We start from the raw sequence: 26,063 nt of genomic DNA, 5'->3' as shown, positions 1-26,063 counted from the left end.
CCTGACTGAGTGTCCATCATCACAAGTCCTGCCTCTCCTGGCAACTTTAAAGGGGCGGCTGCTTCACCTGCTGAACTTCTGCCTCACAGACATGGTTCTCGAGGCCCTTTGGGTCATTAGTGGTACAGACCTTAGGTCTGTGAGATTAGCACAACCCACTTGTCATGCAATCCAGCCTCCCCACTTTGCTGTACAATCTGTGGTCAGAGTCCTGTTTAATGGGAGGAATGTCACACTTGAATAATGATTACCAGTAAATTTATTGTGTGTTGTCTTTTTCTTAAATATTATCTGGTTAATATCAGATACTTAATGCTGAATTTAATGAAAATTTACAAATGTTATTCTCTGATTTTCCTTTATGGAAGCAGGTTATGTATAGCATTATATTATGCCTCTCCCATGATACAGAATGTATAAATGGTTAACATTTGTGCTGCAGTATAGCTTTTGGCTCATGAAAAATGAAAGCTGTCAGCGATCTGGGCAATAAGATTCATCGCCAATAGTCACTAGCAACAGCACAGAGCACTCTAATCGCGGTGAGGTCCGCAGCTAGCAGTACGAGCTGCTGTAATGAAAGGCGTCTAGGTGCAGTCATTCTGCCGTTTGCTCCTCACCGGATTCAACATGGGATTGTGTGAGTATGGGAAGAAAATATCTTAAAAATATCTTTGAAAGATGTATAAAAAGGGTAGTTCAGTGCTTAAATGTCTAGAATGTTGTAGTTTGGAGATCATGTTGCCCTAAAATAAAAAGGCATTTTGTTTTGGTTGATTGAAGCTTTAGGAAAGCTACCTCTTGGTTAGAGGAAACTGATAATGCTGGTCTAATGTTGCCGTGGTAACAACTTGTGCTGTTACAATTGAGAATATCGTATACATTCTGGTTCGCATTTTCTTCCTGCCATTTTGAGTGATTCTGGAGGTATATGAAGGAAGCTAGGATAGCTAGCTTGGGGGGGAAAGAAACGCTAAACCTGATTACATAAAACATCTTTGGCATATTCTGTTATCTAGGGGTACCTCCTACTGGGCATTTAGGCTTTGCTTGTGGGGGCTTTTCTTTTTAAAACAAAAGAGAGCTCTTGGTGTTCTGCTGCCTGCTCCAGCGAATGTGTTTACACCATCGCTCTGCCTCCGGAGATTAGCATAACTCCCTTTGCTGCTGGGCTGTTGTTCTGAGCAATATGCTCTGGAGAGGTTGGCTGTCATCATGAATGGTAAGTATGGTCTCGCAGACTCTTCGGCTATATATATATTTTTAAAATGTTTAACTGCAAGAGGAAAAGGTATTTATGTGGAGATTGTGGTAAATGACGTTTGTGTCGATGCTTTTAAAGTAGGCATTATTGTAAAGTGCCTTTAAAAGCCATTGAGAACTATAAACAATAACAGTGTTGATAGCCCAGCATTCCATTTCTGATGTCTTCATGGTTTGATTTCTTGTATTCACTGGCACTGCTGTTGTTGGCTGTGTTGTGTGGTAAATTAATAAGTAGAAAACCAATGCAGCACAAAGAGGTTTTTATTTTAGTATATGATGCTTGAGATAATCATATTTAAGTGGACTTTAATTAGTTTTGTTATCCAAAAACTATTTTTTGTTGGCTTCTTTGGGGCTCTATTTTTAAATTCTAATCCTGAAAAATAAGATGCTGCCAAAATTTTATAGATTTTGGGGGGTTGCTTTTAATTATAATTGGTTTAGAATTAAGGATAAAATAAATAAATGTGTTTTGACCCTGGAGGCTTTGTTAAAATTATTTTAGGAAAATTATTTATGAGACTATATACATTTGTGAAAATGAATCTTTTGCTATGATTATTCATTTTTCTAAGCATGTCCAAAAGTGCTTTTATTTATTTTTTCGAGAAAACCTGCTGTAGTATGTACTGCAGCTTATCACAGAGCAGGGGCTGTTCACTTCAAGCAAACCTGCAGCTAAAAATAGACATGCTGCTGCTGTCAGTGAGTGTTTGCTCAGAGCATCGCTCGTTAGCATCTCTGCCGAGGTGGAAAGACTGGGCCAGGTGTCACTTCCAAGGCATTATGTGACCCTGTGATAACAGGGTTCACACTTAAGACATTTGGGATTAGGTTCTGAATCAGAAAGATTTGGGATTTTATGGTATAGTGAAGAAATACAAAGCCAAAGAACCTTTCTTCCATAAGTAGTGATGACTTCATTATAGCCAGGAAACACTCCTTATCCTGCTGCAGTAACGCTGTTCATCTGTGCATTCGATACAGAAGGGGCTGTTTTCTGTGTAAAATGTTAAGACTCGACTGGACAGTTATATTCTTGTTTCCAGAGTAGCTATTTCTGACCTAACCCTTGAAATCTGGGCTGATACTGTGAAATCAATATGTTGACTTTTCTAGGATTTCTACAAATATGAAACTGCATAGACCTGGTTGTCTTTATTTAGTTGAATAAAGCCATGTTTCCTTTGAAAGCTCGCACATAACCTCAGCATCTTCAGCCACCACTGTGGTGTTGTGGGGATCTTACAGTCTGATGTGTTTAGCTGAAGACATTGCTGCTGCTCCTTGCTTGTTTTACTTTTCTTTCAAGAAAGCTCTGGGTTGAAGTAGTTCATTACGTGATCTTGTATGTGACCTAACAGCCTTTTCTACTACACTACGTGTGGAATAACAAATGGACATGGGCTTTCGAGAATGTTCAGTCTCAAATAATTTCACTCATGCTGTGACTGAATGCTCTAGCCATTTCAAAATATAGAAAAATACAAAAGAATGTGGCTTCATTAGTGAAAATAGTCAAATATTGGGCCTTTTTATCTGAGTCTGGAATTACAACGTGATGTTTGTGTGTGTGGTACACACCGAGCTATGTTTGTGGAAAGAGCTGTAAAACTGTTCCTTTCTACTTCCGGATGATTATTCGTCTCTCTGGAAATCTGGCTCTGGCCCTCTCAGTGCTGTGTTTTCTGAGTGATCTCATCTATGCCTGCGCCTCTGTCACCACCTGAAACATCCATTCCAAGAGTCTGTTCTTTCTCTCTGAACGTCTGACTGTTCCGTCATCCTGGGTCCACACTTCTTTTAGTGACCCCACAACAGAATCTTGGGGCTGTTTATAACTCCTGGCCCCAGCTGTGTATGTGATCATTTAGTTCTGCTGATCGTACATCAGGTCTTCTCTAGACAGTATCACCGGGAAGGCCTTTGGCGCTGGTCATTCCCTCTCTCCTGTCAGCACCATTTTCTGACTAACTTGCTGTCTCCTCCCAAGCTTCCAGTGTCTCTTCAGATGACTCTCCACACTGAATTTGAAATAGAAATAAGTCCATTTCTTAACCCAGTGTGAAACTTGAAATTCTGTAATTGCCACTGAACTAGAGATTAAACTCCGTAGCAGGCCAGGAGAGACAGCGTTCCCTCGTGGCCTCTGCATGTGAGTACCTCCGAGGAACGCTCTTCCATATTTATGTTCTTGTAGACATCCTGAGGATCACCCTGAGCAGGACTCCATTACAAACTCTGCCGGTGATGTTTTTGTACCTTCAAGCAAATGTATGATGTGTAACAATATTTTTTGAAAAGGAAATTATATGTTTACCTGAGAGTTCCTGATCTGGAGCTCCCAAGTGAAAGCCTTCCTTTGGCCATATATGTGCTTCTCCTAGTTATTCCAGTGTCCCAAGGGAAGCCAGGAAGCCAGGTTAGAGGCTACGTGAATGACCACGTAATATTCATCAATTATGAATCTGAACCGTGTTATAGTACCAGGGAAATATCAGCTGTATGAGCTGTTTCAGAAAACACAGTCATCACAGTGTTCATATGTCTATCTTGAAACATGAAGACAAAAATGATGCAGAGACTAAATTGTACTTATCTACTCTTTTGTCTCTCTGGCATTAAAAACTGCCTGTAAATGTAAAAAGAGCCCTTACTGTCCTCTTTTAAGTGTATTTTTTTTCATTTGGTGAAAATTTTCTCCTATTAAACAAATTTTGTGAAGAAATTCTAAAGGAATTCTCCAACTCTGTTGAGTTCCATGAAGCCCTTTGACTAGAAGATCTAGAGCCTTCTCGGGCAGGAGCAGTGTAGACAGACACAGGTGTTGTCAGGACGCCCAGGTGTTGAGTTCCAGGCAAAGGTAACGAAGCTTTGACAAGGACCAGCACTGGGGCTGGTGAGGGAGCCTGGATCATAACACCTTTCTCGGTTTTGCTTCTAAGATCACATGACTTTCATTTTCTCTGGTCTGATATTCTAGCATCACAGTATGTAACATAGGTTTCTGTGGTGTTTGTGCAAGATGGAGCTTAGTCATCTGACAGATGCAGCTGCTATGCTCTCCTGGTTCACATACCTACAACAGAACCAATAGCACTTTTTCAGAACCCTCAGTGAAGAACAGGAGGGGGCAGGCGGTCGGAAACCTTAGTTAATGGGTGCTTGGTTACAACTTGATGAGGGAAGGAGGCACTGGTGTTCTGCTCACAGTAGGGGGCAAGAGATGATGATCCTGCATTTTGTTAATTCAGTGGAGAAAAATTTTTATGCTCTCACTGCAAAAACAAGGCATTTGAGGAAACAGATATGCTCCCCCTGAGTTGCACATTATACACTGTATCCATAGAAACACCATATGCACACAGTAATTATGGACAGATCTTATGTGTCAATATAGAAAGCTTCTAGGTGAGCTTGCATCTTGGTCTAACTTAATTGAGCGTGAATCTGAAGAAGAAAGCTTGATATTCTGTGGTTCCCAGAAATGCTACAGACCTGACAGGAGTAAGCAGCTGGTTGATTTCTTTTTCTTATGTTTGAAAACTAAGACCAAAACTGTGAGAGCAGTTCAGCAGTCCTGCAGCTGAGGAAGGGCATCTTCCCAGAAATGGGCTAGACCAGATGATGGTCACCCTCTAAAGTCTGTTTTACTCTGGGGCGTTTGTCTCCAAGAAAGAGAAAGAAGCGTTCACCTTTCCTATCTTCCCAGGATGAGGCCTGTGGAAAGGCTACCCTTTGCTTTGGCACACAAGCAGCTCTATTGGGACAGCCAAGAATTCATTAGGTCATTTCAAAATGAAAAGACGGCCTTTGTTTTCCTAGTATGACAGGGTTTTCTGTTGATGTGCCTGGCATCAATAACCAGCAAGTTTCCTGTAGTCCTGAATACTTACATACTTCCTTCATATTGTTGTGTGAGTGTTTGTACTTTGAATTTGCAGTACTTACGTACAGTAACCAGAGGCCATGAGAAGGCATCGGATCTCCTGGAATTGGAGTTTTAGATGGTTACTAGCCTTCATGTGGGTACTGAGAACTGAACCTGGGTCCTCTGCAAGAGCAGCCAGTGCTCTCAACTCCTGAGCCATCTCTCCAGCTCCTACAACCACTGAAAGTTGCTGGATTATTTAATAGTGTATGTGCATACAGACAAAAATATCCAAGAACTTAATTCTAATAGCACCTAAAATAGGAGGTGAGAAAAAAAATTTAAAAAAATTAGCTACCTTATTTTAGATCATGTGTGAAGATTTTAAAGGCTTCCCATCATTTATCGATAAAGCAAAGTAACAATTTAAAGCCTAATAGAAGGGGCAATACATGATTAAAGAATAAAATCACAGCCTTCAAGAGAAAAGTGAACTCATAGTTAGAAATATTTGTTTAAAAAAAACCTACAGAGAACATCTGAACTAGTTCTTCAGTATTTTGAATGAATACTAAATAGGAAGGAAGAAACCAGATAAACCTAGAGGGGCTGGAGAGATGACTCAGCAGTTATGAGCGTTGGCTGCTCAACCTTAAGTACCTGAGTTCAAGTCCCAGCACCCACATCAGGGAGCATATGATTTCACCAGGTCCGAAAGCATACTTATGTGTGCATGTACTCACACATACACATTGATTTTTGCATACACACTCATAATAAGATGACTCTTTAAGAAAACAACAGAAGACTAGGATGAAAAGAAGGGGCTAAAATCAGGCAAGGGGAGAAAAGCAGCATCTTGTTGTGATCCGGAAAGATTATAAGAAAATTCCCCTGGTTCTTGGAAGGTAGCCAGCAGGCTGCATTAGACCAGGGCATCCCATGACTGGTCGTGGTCGGAAAGAGAATTAACTAGCTTGATAAGCCCTTCCAGGATGTGACGGACTTGAGCAAGATAAAGCTTCCGGTTGCTCAGACTGGGAAGCCTGCTCCATGGGTAAGAGATCTGTGCAAGCCTGAGGGAGGGCCTGAGCTTGGAATCCAGGACCCACATAAAAGCTCAGCAAGGTTTCATGTGCCTGTAACCCCAATACCTAGGGTGGAAACAGGTGGCCAGCCATTAGAGCCAAGACAACTTCCTTGTGGTTCAAACAATAACTCTGTCTCAAAGCAATAAGGTGGGGGTCGCTCGCACACACGTGCATGCACCGCACACGTAGTCATCCAAAAATGAATGTAAATATGTGAAACTTTGAGATGGGAGCCAGGTGTGATGGTGCAGTCAGCAACCTAGGCTCGGGAGCAGGAGGCAAGTCTTGGTTCTGCAGCCAGATACTGCTTCAAAATATACAGCGCAGCCACTGGTGCAGCAGAAATGAGAGCCTATGAAGTGATGAACTCTGTTAGATAGAAGCAGGTCATTCTGCAAATTCGGAGCAGTGTTCACACGGGGCAGGAGTAACAGTAGAAAGAACAGGTTTTGGTGGTGGTGGTGGTTTTTAATTAATTAAGCAAACATGCTTTTCGTTTTGGTGCCAGGGACCTCCAGCACTGACCACCACCACCACCATGCTTCACACATAGCGCATAAGAAAACATCTTTAAGAAAGCTTCCTCTGTAAAGCAGAAGCTGTCATTGTGCTTTGATAAAATTAATAAAGATCCCAGCACCATGCACTTGCTGGTGGCAGTTTTGAATTTTAAGGGAAACAAATCAATCTTCCAATATCTAGGTTTTAAATCTTAAACTCTTGTGTGAAGCTTTTCCAGTGAGGAAAAACACACAAACAAAACAACAACAAAGGAGCTCCTTCTAAGGGGAAAAAATGAAGATCCAGTACCTTAGAATGCTGAAGACTCTGTAACAAGCATCCCTTAAGTAAATTCTAAATTCACAAGAATTAAAAAAATTCCCACAGTGAAAAAAAAAGGGGAGGGGATGGAAACAAGCTATAGATTTTCTTTTTTAAAAAAAAAAAAAAAACTATCTTTTCTCATTTTATGTACCAATCCCAGTTCCCACTCCCTCCCCACTACTCAGAGAGAGTGAGGCTTCCCATGGGGAGTTAACAAAATCTAGCACATTGCTTTGAGGAAGGACCAAGGCCTTCCCCATTATATCTAGGCTGAGTAAGGTATCCCTCCAAAGAGAATGGGTTCCAGAAAGCTAGAACAAGCCGTAGGGATAAATCCTGATCTCACTGCCAGTGACCCCATAGTCTGCCCCAGCCATACAACTGTGATTCTCTTTCAGAGGGCCTAGTTTGGTCAGATTCTGATTCCCTCTCTGTCAGGCCAGAGTTGGTGGTCTCCCATTATTAGCTCAGGTAAGCTGATCATCATGATCTTGACCTCTTCGCGCGTATTCTCATTTCTCCCACTCTTTATATACCTTGTTGTCCAAACGGCTCTCCTCTTTTTTCTTTCTTTTTTTTTGGGGGGGTGGGGGTGGGGGAAGGAGGTGGTAAGACAGAGCCACATTGTATAGGTCTAGCTATCCCAGAACTCACTATGTAGTCCCTGTTGGCCTCAGACTCACAGAGATCCACTTCCTGAGTGCAGGGATTAAAGGTGTGCTCCACTATGGCCAGCTGAGGACTCTCCAGTTAAATGTCCTCACAAAAGAGAAACCAAGTTCTTCCATCTGTGCAGCCTGGGATTGTGCGATCAGGACCCTGGAAGGATCTCCCAGTGCAGTGTAAGTTAGGAAACCAACTGTTGGCAAGACAGGAAGCTCACGTCTGGGCTTGAGTGTCTGGTTAGGGTGGGATGTGTGTGCTCACTCACGTGGTAGGGGCGGGAAGTGTGTGTTCATTCCTGTGGGATGCCTCTTTTGAACAGTCAGCATCAGCTGCTACCCCTCTAGGAGGCTTCAGGATTTAATGTATATTAATTTTGTGGTCTATGGAGCTGCTAATAAAACACACTGTTGGGACAAATCCAGGCTAGTAACACATTGATCCCAGCAGAAACAGGTGCAGAGCCTCCATTAGGACAAGCCTTGACCGTTCCTGCAGGTAAAACAACAGTCAAGCTTCTGTTCACCATCCTAGAGCAAATCTCCACACTTGTGAGGGTCTTCACAAGAGTATCATGTTGTAAGATCTCAGAGACCAGAGTCTTTATGTGGTTCACCGTTTAACATCAATGACAAGCAGAATGAAAATCATATATGCCTCTAAGTCTCAAAATGTATAAGGCAAAACTGACCTATTTGGGAGAAATTATAAAATATAAACTGTATAGATTAATAGAGATTTCTTACCTAGTGATCACAGAATAAGACAATATAAAGAATGCTTATAAAATCAATTCTATAATCATATTCAACAAATTTCAAAGATGTGAGATGTATTTATTTATTTACTTACTCACAGTCTTGGACATGGAGTAATTGAGTTCAGGCAATGAAGGCTCTTTTACAAACACAAATGTGTTTGCTTATGGATTTACAAAATTCTGATAATTCAGGGACCAAGAAGTAACTTATATAAATTAAAATTCAACTATATATTGAAATTTATGGAGTGTAGCCAAAGTAGATTTTGAGATTAAGAGAGATTGTGAAGTGTTCAGGAAAGAGCTACACAAGCCAATTAGTTTGTGAAAGTCCAGCATAGGTAAAGAGTCCAGGAGAAATGAGTGACAGACTTGAGTGGAAGACAGTAGAACAGAAAATACAAATAAGAGCTATAGCTTTTGATGGAAAGCATTTTTAGTTAGTTATTTTACATCCCAACTGAAGTTCCCCTCCCTCCTCTCCTCCGATTCCCTTTCCCCCTCCCCCCATTCCATTCCTCCTCCTGTTTTATTCAGAAAGGGGCAGGCTTCTATGGATATGAACAAAACATGGCACAGCAACTTTTGGCGTGGCTAAGCACCTCCCCTTGTGTTTAGGCTGGGCAAGGCAATCCATATGAGGAAGAGAGTCCCAAGAGCGAGCCAAAGTGTTAGCGACGGCCCCTGCTTGATCAAAGCATTTTTAAAGACCAGATTAAAACTGTACCCATTTATTCAAGCTGATCATGAGAGTGTATGTCTGTAATCCCAGCATTGGAGGATTGGCCTGTGTTCAAGCCCATCTGAGCCATAGCAAGTAGCAGTCTATCCATGGGGACAGAGTGAGGCCCTTGTCAAAACAAGACAAAACTAGATTAAAATTTTAAAATGTTTTAGTTCAGTAAAAGACTTCCAGAGACTAAAGAAGGAATCTTGAATTCAGTTCATCCCTGAGTAGATGTTTACGGAATGATGGTGTATCCAGCAGCCTTGTCAGATTGTGGGTTCTAAGATGACAGCGAGAGAGTCTCTGGAATTTTCTGTGTAAGCAACCGTGCATCACCTGTGAATAATGGCAGTTTTGGCCTTAACCTTTTCTTGTCTCTGTTATTTTAGCTAACAGTACAGTGCTAGAGAAGCAGCGGGATTAGGCATCGTCCTGTTCCTCACAGGTGCATGCTCTTTGCTGTCTCTAAAGACTGTCAGGTGGGACGAGTGAATTCCACGCCTTTTATACACAATCTCCCAGCCTCGGAGGTCCTCTTCCAACTTTGCCTGTCGGAGCAGCTCTGTCCCTCAAGACTCAACACAGATGTGTCCCATGGTGCTTCACCAAGAACCTTTGGCAAATTTATTGGCACTTGTACTTCTCCTCAAGGCAGGGTTTCTCTGTGTAACGGTCCTGGCTGTCCTGGAACTCGCTTTGTAGACCAGATTGGCCCTAAACTCACAGAGATCTGCCTGCCTCTCTGCCTCCCAAGTACTAGAATCAAAGGAGGGTGCCACCATGCCCAGTCACCTGTAATTTTAAGGAAAATTACCATGAAACAAATTTTGGTATCAAATAGTAGTTGTTAGTTTCATTTTTTGATATTTTGAATTGTATTATTTGAATATATGCAGTCAAATAAATGAGTCTTTACATTAACATTTTATTTCTACAAATATTCTAGAAAATGTATATAAATGACTTTATTCTAACATGCTACTACTTTATGGGTATGTTTTAATCACTATTTAATTTATTTTATTTTTTTTTGTACACAAGCTTCCTGTTCTTCAGACATATCTGGTAGGCAACTCTTTTTTTAATAAAACAAGTGTTTACTTTAAAACTTTCTATTTATTTGTTTGTAAATTTTTATTATTCTCATAGTTTGATTTTATTATTTAGACTTAATAAAATATTTTTATAATGAAGAAAATTATTTAAATTTATGTTGGATTTTTATAAGATCATCATCTAGGTGTTGTAGTCCTTGTGTAATGTTTTACAGCTAATGAAGAAAGCTCTCTGAAGCAGAAGGCAGAAGACATGGGCTGTGTATCACTTAGGATTATGATGGGTGGCTTTTGAAAAGAGAGTGTTAGAGATTTTGAGTGAAACAATTAATGTTGTAGTTGTACATTTGTCCCAGGAAGCTTATATTTTGTTGGTTGTGTTTTCTGATGTATTTGGACTGAAAGTGGTCTTTGCATTGTGTGAGGAGTGCTGAGGAGATGAGTGTGTCTCCTTAGAGACTCCATAGCTCAACATCAGTAGCAGCATTGTCGCATTTTCAGTAATAAATCTACGCATTCTGCACATGAGATGCTCATGATCACATCCAGCAGTTAGACCTTTGCCCAGTGTGACTCACAATGTGTCATGATAGATAAGCAACTCTCAAGTCTAACAACACCGTGTGAATTTGTTAATGTCGCCACTGAAATATTCTCGCTCATTGTAAAGCTACGTGAATGGCATAGGTAAAATTACAGCATACTTGACGTTTTAGTTAAATTTCCTGATTGAATGAGCTTTAATCTGACTTGCAAGTTGTGACTTGTTTTCAAGTAATATACGAAAACATCAGTGTGGTGGCGAAAGTGATAAGAAATGAGAGTTTTTCTGTATTTGTGGAAATGCAGGAGACCTGCCTCTTGTTGCATCTTTCTTCATTCCTTGGCCAGGTGAACAATAAGAACAATCCCTGGGTGAGCTTATAGACTCCTTTGCTGTGTTCTTCTAGAGTGCAACGTGACAGACCAGAAGTGACCAAAACTGAAGAGAAAATCATTTCATTTGTATAATAAGTAAAATCGTGAATGAATAAATTGGATTTTTCGTGTGCCCTCTTTTGTATCTAGTTTGCTCCCTTATTAAACAACACAGAACAAAATGTGCTTGAGAAACCCCTTCCGTGAAGGCTTTTCTAAGTGTAGTTAGACACTCTGGAGCTTTGCTGACGGTCCCTGTGATCACAGAGTGGAACCACTGTGCCTGTTAGGTACCAGGTTCCAAAAACCGCACCAGCCTATCACACTGCTCCAAATGGTTAGATGTCTGGACGGACTACATACTAGAGCAGAAGAAAACTGAAATTTGAGAACCTAACAGTGCACTGATTGAGTGGGTTACAGGACTACAGTGTGTGAGTCTGCCCGTCTTCCCCAGCTCTTGTTTTGTTACCTACTAATATGTCAGTGGGGAGCAATTGTGAAAATACCCATAGAAAAGCAGTTAGAAGTTAAAGCCACCCGTATCTGAAATATAAAATCAGTCCATGGAAAATACATGAGGTTCTGGATTGTCTGTTGTTTAAGATCACCAAGTGTAGTGTGGTTTCTCAGGAGCCACAATTTTATGTTCCAACATATATATATTTTTTTAATTTAACTTAAAGCCATCTTTTCCAAGTCATGACCATGTGCAGGCATCTCTAGTCCATGGGAAAAAACAGACAAACAAACAAACAAGCCTTATAGAGCCAGCTTTCTTGCACCTAGGATGAAGCCCAGTGGTGGGAGATCGGCCAGCTGTGTACTCCTGGGTTGGAATCCTGGAGCTCAAACAAAGCAAACCAATGCTCTTCGGCTGCAGCCAGTATACTGACTGTTCAATATAAAATATGTTATTTTGTCAGTTTTCATTTTTCATATATACATATATATGTATAAACTATTTTATTGAGAACCAATTATATTAGTCTTTGTATCTAAATAGTATACATACATACATACTAGAGATACATACATACTAGAAATACAAAGATCACACCATGATCCAAAACCTCTTGACTTTTCCAGTCCTAGACTGAATTAGGTCACGTGTTGATTAGGCACAACTGTTGGTACATGAGAATTTTAACTTTGAGAGTTAATTTTCTCTAATGTTTTGGAAATATTGTATAGTACAGTTCTTAGAAAGTAGTAAAATGATCCTCCCAGAAATGCAGAAGCCCGTGTTCTTTTAAAACAACCGTCTGTCATTGACACCTGTCATCATCACTATGTTGAGAGGGCAAAGCAGTTAGATGCCAAGCACCATTTTGGTCTGTGCTGGGTGGGGCGGGCCAAAGGTATACTGTAGAAAAGGTGTTGTCTTTTGTTTTCGTAGTTTGGTTGGTTGTTTGCTTGAGACAGAGTCCTCTTTCAGTAGACTAGGTTTTCCTGGGGCTCACCGTGTAGTCCAGGCTGTCTGAACACACACTGCAGCTGCCTCAGCCTCCCGCACGCCAGGATCACAGACCTGACCGACCATGTCTAACATGCTTTTGGCTCTGGTCCAGGCCATTCAGTGTTTCTGAAGTCGCCCCATCTTACTGTTTCTGTGGCTGTCAGTTCTTTTCTATCCTTTGCTCCTGCATAGAGTCAGACAGGGAGATGTCAGGAATCTGCTGAACGAAAGAGAAATAGCAAAGGGATCTTGTATAATCTAACTGTATTTTCATTTTTCACATAAAACATAAGAATATATCAAATTTTTAAAACATTCAAGAGTATTTGTTTCTAAAACATGGAAGTTTGTTTTCCAGCAGAAGCCCTTGTTAGTGAACCTGTGGGAGGCGTGTATAAGTGGTTCCTCTTAGATGACTCGGTACAAACCGCTGCTCTGTACAAATGCAGCTGTCATTAGCCATTGTCTTAACACTAGCTTTTGTTTGGCTTTATTTTAATGTAAATTTTAAATCAGACATTCAGTTTAAATTTCTCCACAAGTTCAGAGCTAGTTTTTGAAGTAGTTTGTATTGTTGTAGCGTTTTGTTCCACTTAGGTTTATGGGTTTGAGGATCTGGTCGCTGTCAGTCTGTGGTTTCTCCTTTGCTCTCTGCTGGTAGAGACCACAGATCTAACGCACAAATGCTGTATCTGGAACCGCCCTTTACCGCAGCCAGCTGTTCTCGGAACGCCCTAGACCAAGACCTGTGAATACCCTCAGCTTACGTTTCAACTCTGTTCAAACTCTTCCAGCTTATTCACAGCAGGATTTGCCCTTGATTGGTATCTTCTACACGACTTTCAGATATGTTTCCTGGGACATTGTTGTTATTGGGCTTGAAGTTGCCAGAGTGGTCCCTATATATAGCAATGCTTGAGGCTCATAGACGTTGGAGACTCTTGATAGCCCCCTGTAATGTCACATCGGTGGACACCCTGTTCTTACAACAGTAGCTCACACAAGGATACTTGTATCCATATACCACGTCGTCTGTCTTCTTTAATGTGAGATGAGCATTCTTTTCAAGACCTCATCCATTTTTCTTTTCTTTTTTTCCAGTGAAAGAATTTCTAGCCAAAGCCAAAGAAGACTTTCTGCGGAAATGGGAGAACCCTCCCCCGGTAAGGAAGCTGTGTTTTCTATGCTAGAGACACCTGTGTGATATAAAATCGCAATTCTGCCTTAATTTATTGATGCTCCAGAAAGTTTAGTTTTTAAGTGTTGTTAGTAAGCATATCCTATGGTGGGAATTCCACCCTACTGCAGTGATATCATCCATTAATTGACAGTCTTATAGTTACCGCCATTGAAGAAGCAACCTGCTTCTTATAGAATCTCTGAAGGGCAGGTGGGTGGTTGCTGTTATTTTGTTTCTTGGAACACTCCGGAGATTTGAGCTTAGGGTCCCACATATCCTAGTCAAGTTCTCTACCACCTAGCTATTTGCCAAGACTGTTGTTAAGTTTTGATACTAATTCCAGTTGCTATGATACAAGTTCAATATTTTCTGAAATACTAATTTTTAGTTATACAAGGTATCACTGGAAATATTAGAAAGGGGGCAGGGGAGGAGGCGTTCTTTTATCATATGAAGAAAAGCAACGATTAAACATAAAGAGATGTTCTGTTGGGCACTGTTTGTTCCCACTACTTGAGGGTGACTATATTAGCCCACCTGTTTTAGTAAAATCAAAAATTAGATGTAAAACCACAAAGTTAATTCAATCAGAATTACGAAGACTTTTTTCTTCTTTGGTAAGAGTTCCCACAAATGTGAAATGAACAGTGTCATAGAATTTTATAAGCAAATGTAATCTTGCTTTCCCTCTGTAATGATGTAACAAGAGACTAGGATGTATCTCTGGATGGATGCACTTGCTTTACTTTGGAGCTCTCCTTCTGCTGTCCAGATCTGTCCGTACAGAGTCATACCCCATCAGGGTTTGCTCAAGCTAACCCAAGATTGAGCCTTGGAAATATTTTTCTGAGGTTTTCACGAGAATCTTCATAATGAAACCTATTAAACAGATGGGTCAGCGGTTACTACTTGTTGCTAGTATATAATTTGTTCCTAGTAATTTTCGTTTTGTTGTGGGAGGAACAAATTGAATGGATTGGTGCCTCTAAATCTTTGCTTCTACGCACTAGTCAAAGCCAAACAAAGATGTCTGCTTATAACAAAACAGCTATTCAAGGAGGAGAAGGATCTGGCTTTGGTTCTTTGCGGAATGAAGACTGTTCTCCTTCCTGCTTTAGGTGATACTAGGTTATTCCAGCAGGGAGAAAGCCTGGAAAGTTCTGAGGACACTGCCTAGTCCTCAGCTGTTGGCGAGTTTTACAGCGGTGTGGTTCTGTGGCTGATGCTGGCTGTTTGGCGCTCACTAGTTCTGTCACTACATAGAAAGACACGAAGAGCAGCGCTTTCCTCAGAGGCACGAAAACTGATCTCTCTGTTTTCATTTTGTACCATTATTTACAGGTGTTCTGTGACCATATACACTATTTGACCATGGCTTTGTAATTCTTAAAGTGTACAGATAGTTCATTAGCTGTGTTAGGACTTCACAGTGGATGAAATATAACCATTAATGTTTGAGCCGAGGCTTTTATTTCCTTCATTATTTTTATACTCCATTTTACAAATTTTTTCTCTGTTACTGCACTTTTGTTATTCAGAGGAGAATGTAGAATGAGTAATCTGAAATATGAAGAGTACGTATGTGTTGTTTCTACATGGAGAAGCTGCAAGTTAAATTACCCACTATGATTATATAACACTGAGTCATAGTAATTGCAGTCCTGCGGGAATTTCTAATCTAAAGGTTTATTGTAATCTTTATGCTTGTTTAGAGTAATGCTGGGCTTGAAGATTTTGAAAGGAAGAAAACCCTTGGAACAGGTTCCTTTGGGAGAGTCATGCTGGTGAAGCACAAAGCCACCGAGCAGTACTATGCCATGAAGATCTTAGACAAGCAGAAGGTGGGTGCCCTGTGCCCTCAGGGTCAGCTGGATAAGCTGCCACTGGCTCCTTCACCTAATGCTGGAGGTTGCTGCTTGCATTTTTATTACTTAGTATTTCTATATGACTATAGAGGTTTTGGTGTGTAGGTAGCAGTTTTAATGTGTGGTTACTGTAGGTTTTAGTCTATGGGAACATGCCATTGCTATGTCTATTGATAACACATATCTATGTGCACTAACAATATACATATTCCATATGTCCAGAACAAGCACCTCTCACACTGCATCCACAGACTGAACAGAAGCCTAGTGACTTTGCTTCATGTCCTATTTTAGTTTATAGCAGAAACTTGGTGCTTGACAGGATTGGGTTTGGTCAGTTTAGAGTATCAGTTAAGTCATGAAAAAACTATAAAACCTATATTCTATGTAAGACAACTTTTCATTATTTCTATACCAATATGATAAATCAGGATATCTGAAATATTTATTACCTTAGATAGTAAGCATTTGTTTTCCTAGAAATCACTAACAGTTTAGGGAAAGGCATGGGCAAATATTGCTACATGTTACTTAGTTGTTATCTGACAGAGATTGACTTCTTGTCCTGTTGGGATCCAGGTAGGAAATTGGTGGCAGAATAGTGGGGAAGTAGCCAGGGGACAGACATGATGGAGTAGCTGACCTATGGGAATACAGTGCCAAGGGACAGATGTGACAAGGTAACTCCATCCCATGGTAATATGTAATACAAGAAGCCGTACCTGTAACTCTACTTTACATAATAGCCACATTATAAGAAATAAAAAGTAGCTGAAATTAATTTTAAAGTCTGATTTATTTAATAGCCTAATGTTTAGTACTTAACAAATATAAAATTATTGTGGTTCATACTAAGTCTTCAAAACCTGTTGCGTATTTTACATTTTAAATGTTAAATGGCCACACATGTTGGACACCATAGCATCACTCTGAACCTTCATTTTATTGGAAACCAGATTAATCTTTCACATGAAAAGGAGATAATGGCTTACGTGCCTAAAATGAAAGATGTGATACATACATCTAATTGAACACCTTTGGCGTCTGCCCTCATTCCCAGAGTTTCTAGCCGTTCTTCTTGAAGCGGCAGTTCACTGACTCACTTCCTCTCAGCTCTGGCCCCACAGTTTAGCTGTCCCTTGTCTGTCTCCCGCCTCTCACTGCTCTTCCTACATGTCTCTGCCCTCATCGCCAACTCCAGTGGACTCTGCTCCTCTTATTCGGCCTTTTATTAAATACCATCCTCCTTCCCCTGCCCATCTTCTGTGGGTCTTCCTTTGTTTCTCCATGTTCTTCAAGGATTGCTTGTCTCTAAGCTCTAGGCTCGCGCTCGCTCTCTCTCTCTCTCTCTCTCTCTCTCTCTCTCTCTCTCTCTCTCTCTCTCTCTCTCTCTCACCTTCCCACGCACCCGCATTGGTTATTTCACATTTTCTCCACATAGATTCTTAGCCACTCTTTCTTAGGCTTTTGGTTCCTATGCTGTCTGAGCTTGGAGCTTTCCCAGGTCATTTAATTCTTGTCTTCGTTCTATGGATGAAGTTAATAGATCTCGAGGTTAGCAATTTGCCTGTTCATGCTGGTAACAAAAAGGCGAGAGGCTGCAGTTTCATCTTGTATTTGTAAACCTGCCATTACAATGTTTTTTAATGCTGTCAGGACAGCTTCTAAGATTATGTCATCTTTCTTAAAGAATTTATGAAATGCTTCACTTCAAAAATATTAAGAAGTTAGTGACATTTACTATCTGAAAGTATTTGGAAAGACATTTTTAGCTTCTAGAAACCTGTTAAGTAAATTACCAAGGTGGCTACCTCATGGATAAGTCATGGTAATGGATATTTCACAGAGGAATAACTAGAGTTTCGTGTAATTTCCGTACTGCAGAATACTGGATCTTAGCATAAATTAGTATGAAAAATTCTGATTTTTTGTTTATTTAATTTACTTGAGGTAAGTGATAAAATAACAGGTCATAATAACTCTCTTTCTGCCAGTAAGTTCATATATATCATTCAGTTAGGTAAACTTAGCTTCTCCAGTCTTAGTGTCCAAGGGGGAATATCAATACAAAAATTAAAGGTATTACTACAGGGTGTCAGATATTGCTAGGATACATATACACAAAAGCACAGGCAAACAGCAGACACATACATACACATGTGCAAATATATACATGAGTGTGCACATACACAAACGTGTAACACACATGCAGCTGTTGTGTCAGTGACTCTTCACAAGTGTATGAGGCATTGGTCTCCCTTTTAAGCTAATCACCTCTCAATTTCCCCAGCGTCTGACAGCCAGTAAGCTAAGCCCACGTGCAGGCCAAGGTTTATCTGATTTCTGTGCCTTATTCCTAATTCATTTTCCCTTCAAAACACACCCTTATCCCCGGAATCCTTTCTTCCAGTCCTTTTGATGCCCAGTTAACACCAGCCAGTCTTTCATAGTAACACCATGACTCCCCAACCCCAGACTTTTTACTTCTGTTTCCCTTCCTCTCCAGCCAGATGCTTTCTCACCGTCCCGTAGCTTTTCTCTGACTCATCTGAAGGCTGCTGACATTAGTAAATGGAGACAGAGTTCAGCTTGTACCTCCTACTTCCTAACCTGTCATGATGTGTCTCCCAAACTCTCTTACCTCATGCTGTCCACATGGCCTGTGTCTGCTTCTCTGGCATATGAAATCCTGTTCATAAAAGGATACAGTGATTTTTCTGGGTGTGGGGGGTGCTGTACAACCTGTGATTTATTAATAGCTCCTCTGATGTTTTATTTGAAATACCAACTGGTAATCTCTCAGTGCCTTTACACCAATTTATTTAAGCTAATATAAATATTAAAGATAAATTCTATATGAATTTTGAAGATAAAATATGGACTGTATCCCAAGGAATATTTGTAAAGTTTTCTCTGACATATTGTTTACCAAATTTTCAGAAATGCTATCCTTAACTGTAGCTTGCTTCCGTTCGTGTGTTTCTTCCTTTGGGGCCGGTTCTGGGGATTAACTTCCACCCTGCTTTTCCTTCTATGTCCTCTGAGCCTTTATTCTCTATCCATCTTCTACACTCATCACAGCGCTTTTCTGTTTGAGTAAGTTATAGTAACAGCTGACTTGTTTTGCGCTGTTACTGTGTACCGGGCAATATATAACCGTTTGCCTTGCAGTGTGTCCCATGGCCACTTTTAAAGCTTCAGAATTTTAAGAGATGAGAGTTCTGTACTTGGCCTCAAGTAAGCAGTTTCTCTTCTGATACCTTCTGACATCTTAGTTCTCATTTGCTGGTCATTGACTGAAGCAAAATTAATAAAAACTCAGAGACAGAAATTGAGGTTCAACCTGAAGGTCAGAAAAACAAAACAGCCAGCCACTGACTCTTACCTCTACCTCAGTCTGAAAATGGTGATCCTGCCTCCAGGAATCTCATTCTGAGACTGACAGCTGTCTCCTCCTGTTTTATAATGCTCTCTAGGGCTGGGATTAAGGGCATGTACCACTACTGCCTGGTTTCTATGTTAAGCTAGTGTGGCTACTGGAATTAAAGGTGTGTGTCATTGCTGCCTGGTCTATAAGGCTGGCCAGTGTGACTGTTTTACTTTTCTGATCCTCAGGCAAACTTTATTTATTAAAATATAAATGAACTATCACTACAAGTCACATATTGCTCTTTGCATATTCAGGAATTCTTCAAGTAAATCCCTTGCAATGTGAAAGCAGACGTTTTCTTACCCTGTCACATAAGTGTCTTTTCTCATGATTTATATGTAGTGGATGATCATAATTAAAAGTGAATTTGTCTAAGTAGTTAAATTTTTTAAAACTTTTTTATTAAAAATTGGATGAAAATATGTCTTATCAGTTCTGCTATTTTGAATAATGCCTGTTCAATCATTATATCACATATGTATATAGTTGGCTTAAGTTCATGAGACAGATAATGTCTTTCTTGTGGTTTTTATTACTTATTTCAAAAACTAACACAGATTTTGTGCCTAGTTAAAAATCTGCTGTATCATACAAAATCAGACACAAAGAAGCATAAATTCCCCAATTGGTGTCACTTAAGAGATTCATTGTGATAGTTAAAACGTGGACAGTAGTGACCCAACAGCTTCATTGTATGGACTTTAAAAGCTAAAGCGTTGCAGTAACATTCCAAGCACCCCAAGGCTGGTTGGAGGTCTAGGCTGGAACCCAGATCTTCCGGCTCCCGGTCAGTCAGTCACTGCTCAGCAGTGCTCGCCCCGTTCCCAACAGTGTGACAGGCTGTGGCTGGGCCAGTCCAGGGGACTGATGTCTGTGATTGCCTCACCTCAGGAGAACACCTCTGGCCTAGAAGAAACCCCTGCCACTGATACACACATGCATTCTCTCTACCTCCCTAAGACCATCTGTTGACCAGTCCAGTGTTCATTTGTCCTGAAGATCAGATTTCTTCCACATTCTGCTCTGTGGCTATGTAAATTGAACCTTTAGAGTTTAGCTATCTTTCTCCAAGTACAGTTTGAACAGCTTACTCATATTTGCCACTGTTCTCCTTTCTCAACTTTTGACTTTTCTTTCATCTTTAATTTCCTGCCACTGAGCTGATAAGTGATTTGATCATATCATTAGCAGCAAATACTTTCACATAGTAACCTCTAAAGCAATATAGGTCTATTTTTTTTTTTAACTTTGGTCCTTAACTTGATTTATAGCTAATTTTTGTGGAGGGCAGTAGCTTACTGTGTAGCCGAGGCTAGCCTTGAACTTAGCCTAGTCTTAGTGTTGGGCTAGCGGACATGCATCACCACAGCTGGAACATACTCACCTTCTGAGGACCAAGGCTGTGACTCTTTTCGGCTGTAAGCATTTGACTCTTCTCAGCCTGGTTGATTATTTTCTTTGCTGGTCTAGTAATGGTGCTTATCCATTGTGGTTATTATATGAAAGCCTTTTCTTTAAGACAATAAGAGAAATGCACTGAAGTCTGTCTATGTATCTTTCACGTGCAGGTGGTTAAGCTGAAGCAGATAGAGCATACTCTGAATGAGAAACGCATACTACAAGCGGTGGAGTTCCCCTTTCTTGTCCGATTGGAGTATTCTTTTAAGGTTAGTTGCCCTGCTGTCTAAGGAAGATCTTTTCCATCAGATGTGCCCTTTGACATCTGAGACTAATAGAACTCGAGTGAGGGAAATGAACAGAATTTCTCCCCGGAGCAGGTGTTGACGATGATATGTGTGGTTTTCATGGGAAGGCCACACAAAACCCAACATTATAGTGATGCAGGAGCAGGCATCTTGCTCGTCTGTCTTAGGCTCCATTCAAATGAGGATGCTGAACACTTTCTGCATCTCTTAAACCCTTCCCATTATGAGTTGAACATTTTTCTTCATGCAGTAATTTATATTCTGGAACTTTGTGGTTTTGGGTTGTTGCTGTTGTTATTTTACCACCAGGGAGATGAGCCTCTGTGCAGGGCCCATGAGTCAGACTAAGTGGGGAGGGTGGATCCTTTAAACCCAGGCTTCAGTTCCTTAGAATGAGTTATAACTTGGTCTCTGCGCTGCTGAATCACAGGCAGCATTTTGGTTTTGTTTAGTCCTTTGTTCTCCAAATGTAATAAAGCTTTATATACTTAAAATATTAAAGCCATCTATCTCGCAAGCATAAGATGTAAATATTCTTATTAACTCTTCCAAATTGTTTTTTAACTTTGTTATTCCTTTGCAAATGCTGTGCCAGTATGTCATTGCTACAGTATTTCATTATTCAGAAGTTAAATGTTCCCTGCAAGAGCAGGAACAGCAAAAGTCCTGTGCGTCGCCATGGCTGGGATACTAAGGGGGTGGAGATGTGTGTGGGAGAGCCGGAGCACTTCTGTGACCTGTCACACGGATTGGACTTTGCCCTTTCTAATTTAACTTGCTGTCATCTTAAAAATATTTTACCCAGATTTTATAATTGGTATTTACTTATTTCTTTGTTCATAGGATAATTCTAATTTATACATGGTTATGGAGTATGTTCCTGGGGGTGAGATGTTTTCTCATCTGAGAAGAATCGGAAGGTTCAGGTAACACTGACTCCTGTCTTACTTCCTTGATTCTTCCCATGCTTGTGTTCACTTTCAGCCAAGATATACTGATTTCATTAACTGTATTTTATCCATAGAAAGTATTAGGTGGAAGCATTGATAGGAGGTTATAGCATAGATGAGCTTTAAAATCCAAATGAGAACAGGATGAAGCCAATTAAATATTCTACCACTGGTAAGTATTGTGAGACAGTTTGAAGAAAAAATATAAAAAATAAACTTTAAAATACCAACATATATTGAACAAATAGTAGTATCTGAGGCATATACTAATATATGCTATGTGCTTTATAATATCTAATGACAGTAGCATTTATGGTAGAAGTTTGAGTAAATGTGGATATGAGGAAGAGATATGAAAATGATAGTGACACAGCACTGAGGAGGCAGAGGCAGGGGGATATCCGTGAGTGAGTTCCAGGTCAGCCAGGCTACACAGAGAAACCAAAACAAAGAAACGAATCAATCAATAAATGTTATGATGATGAGATTATATTATAAAGTTTTTGTTATGTTGAGTTTCTTAAATACATACACAGTGTAAAGGCTTTACAATGTACTAGGTTATTTCCAGTACAACCTTCTGATAGTTTTATCTGTGTACAAGGCTCATAGCTTGAAATTATTACTAGAAATTAGTAACCTTCATAAAATGAACCTAAAATTAAGACCATAACCAGCTGAATTTCGTTCAGGTTTCGAAATTCAGCTGAACCTAAGTGTGAGTTCCCCAGGGACTGAGGACTCACACTAGGCTGGTCACAGAGCTGGGCTCTCACAGAGAAGAGCAGGGAGGCAAGCATTCCTTGAGTTGCCTGAGGCCTAAGCAACGATTGTATTTATTGATTTTTAGTGTAAGGGGAACCTCCTATCTGGAGACTGCTGAAAAGTGGCTTCTGTTTGTTTGTGATAGTGTCCTTTTACTTCCTGTTTCACTTCCTTCCTGTCCCCTATCTAAGAGTCCTAGAGTCCTTGTGTTCCCCTGTAGTTATCCCATGCTTAGAGCTTACAGCTGTGACCACTTACAGCTACTTTAACACACCACGCAGTGCTGAAAAGAACGCAGACTGATTGAAGTAGTTGAGTAGGATATTGTCTTTCATGAGCCCTAGGCCTTCCTTGTTCTCCCCCAGGGAAGGCCAGAGGGTTTAAGTCATTGCTATAAAATTTTTAGATTGCATATCTCTTTATTTCTTCTATAAAAAATAAGATACTCAGCAGACTTCATATTTATACATAAGGAGAAAAATAAAAGGGAACTTCCAGATGAAATTCTCAAAGTTTCTGAGGTTACATGCCCAAAAACTGGGGAGGAATCTTCCAAAATCTACTCCAGGGACTCCCTCATTCTTTGCTACACTGTTTGTATGTGACTGAAACTGGAGGGGTATTATAAAATATCGCTGCTAAAAGTCAGCTGCTGCTTACTTTGCACCTGCAGAGAGTGAAGCAAGGACCTGGGGATGTGTGGATGAGCATAGAGCTGGGGTGTGGATGGACATAGAGCTGGGGTGTGGATGGACATAGAGCTGGGGTGTGGATGGACATAGAGCTTGGGTGTGGATGGACATACAGCTGGGGTGTGTGGATGGACATACAGCTGGGGTGTGGATGGACATACAGAGCAGCATGTATCACACTCTTTAGATATTTCTGGTTCTGGTGCCATCCTTTGAGAAAAATTATTTTAAATGTTGATGTTGTTCATTCAAGACACAAATATGAAGGTCATTAAAATCAGGCAAATTAGGAAACGTTCAATGAATGTACGAGGAAATTAACTAGAAATTCAGATTAGAAATTTGGCAGACCATTTTTAAATAATACTAAGACTGTAACATGAAAATAACACTAATAGTCAAATTACAGAGTTAGTTGATGTATGGCCCGTGTATTAGAACCTTCCCTTGTTTCTGAGAACAGACAGCTTGCACATGTGTGGCTGTAAACAGACCTAGAACAGGATTTGGAAATTCGCGTGACACGATCGCCTGTGGGCGTCTGGACTGGATTGCGTGTGCTCTTCTCTGACCTCTATACCATGCCCTTTCTCTGGTCACTGCGTGTCACCATTTGTACACAGGAAATGCTTCAGAGACAGTGTTCATCTTCAGGTGAACACAATTAAGAGATTCTTATAATTAAATTCTTTAAGCACCTAACTGTCTGAGGAAGTAAATGCAGCCTGTGAGTTGGAGCCTGGAGTGGTGGCTCTCTAGACTGTAGAATGGGCACAGTGGCTGTTCCGTCCTTCTCAGACCAGCTGGAATTGTAACAGCACCACCAGGCCCAGTGTGGGCAGTGGTAATCTGCAACAAGATGACCATTTTAAGGTTATGTTTTCCTCAGTATAAAATAAGATCCTGAGTGTATCTTATATTTACTATTATATAAAGGGAGTATGTCCCATAAATGTACAGTAGTGTTTTTGAAAGCAATAGATATTTGAAAATGTGAGTTCTTCACCAACTTCTGAGTGAGAAATATCTCCACTCCATCTGCAGTAGTGTGCAGTCCACTAGTGAGCATGTCACCATCTGCAGTAGTGAGCATCCCCACACTCTCTCTTTTCCAGTGAACCCCATGCTCGTTTCTACGCGGCCCAGATTGTGCTGACGTTTGAGTACCTCCATTCCCTCGACCTCATCTACAGAGATCTCAAGCCTGAGAACCTCCTAATTGACCACCAGGGTTACATCCAGGTAGGATTTGAACACTTTGCGTATATGTATTTGGGAAACACTAAGAAACGGCGTCACACATTTGCCTCAACTGTCAATGTTTGATAGTTGTTATCTGAGGGAAAACTGTGTCTGTCTAAAGTGAGTTCACAGTTCTGCCACTGCAGACAAGTGAGTAGCACACCAGGGAGACGCCTGTTTCTGTCTCCTAGAATCAAACTCCTGCAGAAAGTCACAGTAATAGCTACATGTGGGGTAGTGACAAGTGCCAGGAGGCCTGTGTGGACCGGCTGAGCGGCCCTCCGCCAGAAAACACAAAAAAGACCCCAGTGTGAAATTCTTTTTTATATTGATAAGGCACTGGAAGTGTGACGGTGCACTCAGGGGCATGTGCTCTGCAGTGTTGGGAATCCTCCCGGCTCTGACCACAGGTGCCTAGGAAACAGGACTCTCCAGGAGCTCACTGTGCATTAGGAGTATCAAAAAACCTGGAAAACTGCAAACCCTTTTGGTCCTAAGTGTTTTGGATAAGGGGTATTCAACCTGTATTTCCTCCTTTAGTACTAATAACCCTGTGGATTGTTAATACTTTTATTGTAGCCATTTTAAAGCTAATAAGACTCAGTTACAGCCAAGTACACAGCCAGTAGTGGAAGAATTAGAATTTTAACCCAATTGTCTCCGAGTCCAGACACTTTACCACTCAGTATGGGGTGGGATGAGACCTAACTGCAGACGGAAATTGGTAGCCTTCTCTCCAGTTCTGTTAAGAGCACAGGACCACGGCTTTATGTGGCTTACCTGGCAGCGGAGTGTCCCAGCCTTCCCCAGTGATAACTTTGTGGCCAGAGACGCGTTGGACTTGAGGGCTGTTTTCATCAGTGCTTGCTTTATAGTAAAACTGTTGCATTCCATTTTCATTCAGTGTGTAAATTAGTTGATCTGGGACCTGTCAGGCTGCATTGGTTCATTTGTTTTGAGAGGGGTTTCTAGCTTCACTGCTCTGCTCTGCCTTCACGAATTACTGCCACGTTGACTCTTCTTTTCTTTACTGCCACATCTTCCTTTTTTATAAAATTTTAATCCTGAAAGTTTAACTTTGAATTTAAGTATAGGTCATCTGTTCTCTGCCAAGTGATCACTTCAAACGTTTCTGTTTCCTTTTATAGGTTACAGACTTTGGATTTGCCAAAAGAGTCAAGGGCAGAACTTGGACATTGTGTGGTACCCCAGAGTACCTGGCCCCGGAGATCATCCTCAGCAAGGTACTGGGTGCTGTGTGCAGAGAGGCAGAGTCTGTGGACTTCTGACAAGCATTTCCCTGACAGAAGCTGGAGGTCTTTTAAGATAGGAATTTAAATCTACCAGCGCAGGATTTCTAGATAACAGTCCGTCTAGAGTTTGGCACAGGTCTCTAATCCGTGTTAGTTTTTACTCTGGGTCTTAGAGAAGCAGAGCAATGACCATTTGAAGCCCCAGTCAGTATTCTTCTCCAGTAGACCAGCACAGGAGGCTTTCTCCCGGTTCCTCCAAGCACAAATCTAGAGACAAGACAGGTCGCTTGTTAGCTTTGTTTTAACTCACAACCTAAATGAAGAAAATTTTGAAAGTTATTTTTA

At 40.7% G+C, this 26,063-nt stretch overlaps 1 protein-coding gene across 2 annotated transcripts in view; it reads left to right on the top strand.

The window, feature by feature from the left end:
* Prkacb (protein kinase cAMP-activated catalytic subunit beta) overlaps positions 1 to 26,063 on the top strand; it is a 78,895-nt gene that overhangs the window by 36,426 nt on the left and 16,406 nt on the right. For both annotated transcript variants that reach the window (XM_050160114.1, XM_050160112.1), the window contains exons 2-7: positions 13,737 to 13,798; positions 15,528 to 15,656; positions 20,679 to 20,777; positions 21,660 to 21,742; positions 24,339 to 24,465; positions 25,614 to 25,709. In XM_050160114.1, the coding sequence (XP_050016071.1) occupies positions 13,737 to 13,798; positions 15,528 to 15,656; positions 20,679 to 20,777; positions 21,660 to 21,742; positions 24,339 to 24,465; positions 25,614 to 25,709 (596 nt within the window). The remainder of the gene's footprint in view (positions 1 to 13,736; positions 13,799 to 15,527; positions 15,657 to 20,678; positions 20,778 to 21,659; positions 21,743 to 24,338; positions 24,466 to 25,613; positions 25,710 to 26,063) is intronic.

The sequence above is a fragment of the Alexandromys fortis genome, unplaced genomic scaffold (genome assembly GCF_014885135.2).
Source record: "Alexandromys fortis isolate MF-2015 unplaced genomic scaffold, M_Fortis_MF-2015_v1.1 scaffold_124, whole genome shotgun sequence".
NCBI lineage: Eukaryota > Metazoa > Chordata > Mammalia > Rodentia > Cricetidae > Alexandromys > Alexandromys fortis.
This window is presented reverse-complemented; position numbering and strand designations above follow the sequence as displayed.